General features: G+C 57.8%; 1 protein-coding gene and 1 long non-coding RNA gene across 7 annotated transcripts in view; both read right to left on the reverse strand.

Annotated features, from left to right (window-relative positions):
- LOC110388383 overlaps nucleotides 1–248 on the reverse strand; it is a 1,184-nt gene extending 936 nt beyond the window's left edge. The window contains exon 1 of the long non-coding RNA XR_002432875.1: nucleotides 30–248. This is a non-coding gene — a long non-coding RNA (uncharacterized LOC110388383). The remainder of the gene's footprint in view (nucleotides 1–29) is intronic.
- CD34 (CD34 molecule) overlaps nucleotides 4,023–5,391 on the reverse strand; it is a 12,066-nt gene continuing 10,697 nt past the window's right edge. For 5 of the 6 annotated variants that reach the window (XM_021377597.1, XM_021377596.1, XM_021377594.1 and 2 more), the window contains exon 8: nucleotides 4,023–5,328. In XM_021377597.1, the coding sequence (XP_021233272.1) occupies nucleotides 5,185–5,328 (144 nt within the window). In that variant the 3' untranslated portion in view covers nucleotides 4,023–5,184. The remainder of the gene's footprint in view (nucleotides 5,329–5,391) is intronic. The other variant, XM_021377595.1, reaches the window with a different exon arrangement.

The following is a 5,391-nucleotide window of genomic DNA, read 5'->3' on the forward strand; positions in this document are numbered from 1 at the left end:
GCGCCGCAAGGTCACCCCGCTCTGCCTACGCTTCCCAGGAGGCCGTGCCCCCCCCCCCTCCTCGCGGATGGGGGGGTCGGGAGGGGGCAGCGGACGGGCGAAGGAAGAGCTCCGATCCCTCGGTGCGTCCTGCGCAGCCTTTTCCTCTCTTTGCTCACGGGACGCGCGGGGTCCGGACCCGAGCGATCTTTCTAAAATCCTGAACGGAAGAGACGAATCCATTCGGGAATAATAATAATAAAAAAAAAAAACCCACAAAAGAAAAGCATCAGGAGGAAGGATCCGGTTCCAGAGTCGGCTCCAAACGCCGCTCTCTCGGTGCAGCCCCGCAGCTCCGTGCGTGTCGCTGCGCGGCGCCGTGGCACATTGCTGCGCCCGCAACCATCGGCAGAGCCGGTCCCGCTCCCCCTTCGGAAGCGGAGGGCTCGGAGGGCTCATCACTCCCCGTTTCATGGCTGGGAAACTTGGCTCGGCGCGGATGGAGCGATTTGCCGACAGCGCGTTAAGAAAATCGCGCGAGTTGAGCGCGCTCGCAATTATGCCACCCTTGTCACTGCATCGTTTCCCTCCGTGATTCCAAACACGGAGCGTGCTCCCTGGGCAGGGCTGCACTGCTGAATGCAAAGCGTGCCGCCGGCATTAGCAGCACCCGTGCGTTCTGCCGGGATGGTTCGATCCACGCTGCACCCCCTGCATCCTCAGCGTGGGGGGCCACGCACAGAGCGATCCCAAAGACCGCAGCGGAGCTGGGCAGGGGCTCCGTGCTGCCCCGTGGAGCTGTGACATGGCGGGGGGGACCGAGGGATGCTTGGGGTGCAACACACGCCCGTGCAGCACAAAGCTTGCTGCAGCTGGGGCTCGCTCGGGAGGAGCAGCACGATGGAAATTCCCTGCGGGATGGAGGCAGCCGGGAGGGGAGAGCAGAGCCCCTGGATGCAGCCGCAGTGCGGGGTGTGCGGCGCCGAGACCAGCCCTGCCCGCTGCCGTCCCGCGCCGTGTTCCAGGCTCTCCTGCCCTCATTTGAATTGGCCCTGCCTGCCCGGCCTCGTAATCTGCCGCTAAGTGGGACTGCCGATGAGCGCCGAGATAAATTTAGAAAGAAATCTTTGTATGGGTCAGAGGAAAAACACCGCGGCCTCTGGAATCCGAGCGGAGCGACTGCGCGGCTCCTGCTGCTGCCTGAGGGCTGGGAGCTCAAGGAGGGCTCTGCGGGGCTCCCAGGGCTGGGGGAGCGTGCTCAGCCCGGGGTCCCTCCCAGCGAACCCGATCGGTTCTGATAAACCCCGGGTTGCTTCCCCGGGACGCGTTGATGTGCAGTGCCGGTGCATCCCTCCTCCTCCAGGCCCGCCGGCCACGCCACGGCAGCGTGGTTCCCTCACAATTGCTTCTGCTAAGCTGTTAAATTGTTTTTAAACAAGAGGAAGAAGAATGGTATCAGCGGTGTGAAATCCCCCATGAAATCACGCATCCAGCGCCGCTTCCCTCGCTGCATCCCGAGCACCACCCAGCGCCGCTCGATCGTGAGCTCAGAAATGGTGTGGCACCAGCACGACGGAAGGAGAAGCATTTTCTGAATCATTTTCATAAGCTACCAGGACCTCGTGCTGCTAATTAAACTATTAATTAGATGTCTTATCGTTCCCAAACATGTTAGCACGTTGCCAAAGCAGCAGAGAGCCTCTGGGGCAGGCGGTAGATAAGGAAAGAAGGAAGATGCGAACGTGAGGATTAAAAAAAGAATAATAAAAAAAAAATCACAAGGAAAAGAAGCAGAAATGGCGAATAAAGAACTCGGGGCAGGTGATGCATTATTTAATTTGCAGGAATAAAAAAAGAAAAAAAAAATACGCAAGCTAAAAATAAACACGCCGGGCCCAGGCCCCTGGGGACGTGGTCTCTCTTATGCAAGACGCAGGAATTGACGGCGCTGTGCAGCGGGCAGCAGCGCTCGCTGTGACCTGGGCACCAGCCCCACTGTTCTAGCAGAGCACAGCCAGCAGATAGCAGCATTGCTGTATGGATGGATGTATACACCCCCCGGCTATTGCTGCTGCAGTTGCTAAGCGGAGCAGGAACCTCGGTGCGCGGCCTGAGCCCTCACTCGGTGCTGCTGGGAGCAGAGCACAGCGGTGCCGGGCTGCTGGGCTGCAGCCCGTGCTGGGGCTTCCACCCTCCCCTGCAAAAATTCCAGGTAGAAGCGGTACTTCCATGTCCTCCAAAGGGCATGGCAGTGCATCCCGATGCCTCCAAGTGTTTCACCAGGATGTGGCTTTGCTTTTGGTGGCTGTCACAGCGCGATGGGGCAGAGTTAGGGTTAGAGTTAGGGTTAGGGTTAGGGCTAGGGTTAGGGTTAGGGTTAGGGTTAGGGACTGAACTGGAATTTTAGCACCCACACTGGGTGGGTGCCCTGGGGGAGCACGGGGAGCAGCAGGAGCGGAGCTGGGGCTGGGGCTGCAGGTGGGGCCGGGCTGCTCGTGTGGGGCAGGTCCTGCTGCTGGGGAGCTCTGCATCAAATCAATGGAAAAAGAATGAGGAAGCAGAAAGCGGAGCAAGGAGCTGCTTTCCCCCAGCGTGGGACGGGCTGTTCTGCTGTGCAGGGCTCACCTGGCAAGGTCGTGGTGATTTTGCTATGCGCACCACGGAAGATCCACTGAGAGAATTAGTTAATAAGACTTAATTAAAACTTGCTTGCTCTGGTGAATTTGACTGGCTTCGGCAATGCACTGAGCAAGCCTTAAGCTCGCCGTAGCGCTCCGTGGCAGCTCAGACACAAAAGTATCCCACGCTGCTGAGCAAAGTCTCCGCTTTCAGCCTGGGGAAGGGTCCAGTGCTGCCTGTGTGGCACCAGGGCTCCGTTCTGCTCCGGGCTGGCACACGGCCGTGGCACTCAATGGCTGTGCCACCACCGAGCCAGCACTGAGTGAAACCAACGTGGATTTGGTGGCCACAAGCAGAAGAAAAGCTGCAGCCCCAGCAAGGGCCACGAGGAAGGGATGCGAGGGGGCCGATAAGGAACGAACAACAACAGCCCCTGTGCCTTGGCCGGGCCGAGCCGCCCTCAGCCCCTTCCGCAGCGCTCGTCCCCCGGCCCCGCTCGGCTCTGTGCCCGCCAGGATGTTCCTGAGAAGCCTTTTGTTCTGCCCCAGCGGCCGAGAGCGCCTGGCTCCGTTGTTGTCTCCGTTTGGCCGTAGGACGGACCCTGAGCTGTGAAAAATGCACCTGATGTTTGATTAGATCTCCCGTTTCTGATGCAGCGTGGTGCTGATTAGATAAGCAGCTGCCAAAAGGAAACAAAACACACGAGGAAGGGCCTCCCCCCCCCCTCCACTCCATTCTGTGCTGTTGGAATCGCCTCTAGGAGAGCCCCAGCCCAGCTCATGGGTTTTTGAGGGCACCTCCTGCACTGCAGCTAAAAGCATTTGAGGTCGGTATGTGGAAGAAGCCACGGTGAGCAGGGATCCAAGTGACCCCCACCTGAGTCCATGCTTTCAGCTGGGGGTCCCCAGCTCAGCCTCCCCGACCCATTGGCGCTGCGGGTGAGTGCTCCCCTGGGTTTGGGGGAGAAGAGGTAGAGAGCAGCGAGCCCACACCCGGGGCAGCATTGTTCAGATGCTCTGGAGCCCAGACCTCTGAGCAACATATGTACCAAAAAACACAGCAGCCAAAATACCACTGCTTCTGCAGAGCTCAGGGACGAGCGAGACTTTCCTCCTCTGCCCAGAGACCCCTTGCTGTCCTACCCAAGGATATAGGGACATGGATTTGGGTATGGACACCTGAGGGCACCCACCCATCTCCATGCCCTGCAGCCTTGCCCCATTGCTCGGCCCCGCTGCGTGCATGGCAGAGGCGGTCAGTGCAGCTCAAACACCATTAATTGGGTGCACAGAGGAAGCCTTCCTCCTCCTGCACACACACACACACACACACACAGAGCCTGCTGCCAGCGCAGCCCCCAGCCGTCAGCCCGCAGCCTCGTTTATTTCTCCAGGAATTAGCAGCACACCGTAAACATCAGAAAATCAAACAAACGCCGTTTAATCACTTGATTTCACGTCACTTGTCCGGCAGACGTGTCGGACAGCTTTGAGTCATCACGTTGTGCTGCAAAACAAGGGCTCGGCGAGGCGCGGTCCGGAGCCCCACGTCCCAGCGGGATGAGCACGCGGCGGCTCCGAGCACGCAGCCGAGGACCTCATTTGTAATGGCTTTTTTTTTTTTTTCTTCTTCTTTTTTTTATTTTTTTTCTTCCTTTTTTTTTTTTTTTTTTCGCCGAGATGATTAACAACGAGGGCTGGGAGAAGCAGCTCGCAGGGGAGCAGCACTCGGTGCGCTTCTGCTATTGGCATTTCAGCACTGGATTTTTTGTTACTGTAAAGTGAACATACTTTTTTTTTTTTTTTTTTGGAACGCTGAGGAGGAAACGTCCATCACAGAGTCCTGCAGATGTCCGACCCGGAGCCCTGTGGCTTCTTCTGTTCCCAAAGTCCTACAGAGGCCAAAGCCCCGCTTTGTGGGGTGGGGCGATGGGACCACACGGTGATGGATCGCTGCTGCGGTGTTGATGCCGCTTCCAAGCTGGGAGATGGGTGAGATTTCACCCTAGAGCATCTACCTGCACCCCAGTGGGGTCAGCAGAGCTCGAGGTCTGTTTGTTTTTCAGCCTTCAATGCCACGTGGGAAGCGTTACACAGAACTTCTGCGGGAGGAAGGGATGCTCGAGATGGCACAAAGCGCAAGGAGGGGATTAAACACTCACCCCATGCTCTTAAAGGAGGAAAGACATCCTTTGCTTAAAGACGAGATAAAAAAAATATCGATCTCTGAAACCTGAGAGGTTTGTGTCACTGGAATCCCAATCTAACTGCTTAAATCACGGTGCCACCAAATCCTGGGGCTGCTGGTGTCCACATCGCCGCTGCAACCCGGCCCATGGCTCCAGCCTCCCTCTGCTCGGGGCTGAGTGCAGCTGCATTTCTCACCGTGTGCTTTTAACAACAAAAGCAGAGGATGGCAGTAAGGAAGTGTCCCGTGTGGTCAGCAGGAGAAGGAGGGAGAGCAGAGAAACGGCCCCGGGCAGTGCTTTGGGGGGATCGTGAAGTTCTTCACAGAAACGAGAAAAAGAATATAAAAAAAAAAATGATGAAAAAGGTCTGTGTGCAGACACTCGTGTGCTCCATGGGGTCACATGGGGGTGTCGGCCTGGCTCTGCGCGGTGCCGCGGCCGTTGCGGGATGCGCCGTTCTCCTGCGCCCCATTGGCACTCGGCTTCTCCTGCAGCGTGGGGCTGCCCCGGCTGCCGGTCTCCAGGTCATAGTGGTCTTCATCCTGTGGGCAGGGAAAGGAGGAGAGGAGAGGAGAGGAGAGGAGAGGAGAGGAGAGGAGAGGAGA

Source organism: Numida meleagris, chromosome 25, assembly GCF_002078875.1.
Source record: "Numida meleagris isolate 19003 breed g44 Domestic line chromosome 25, NumMel1.0, whole genome shotgun sequence".
NCBI classification, from domain to species: Eukaryota; Metazoa; Chordata; class Aves; order Galliformes; family Numididae; genus Numida; species Numida meleagris.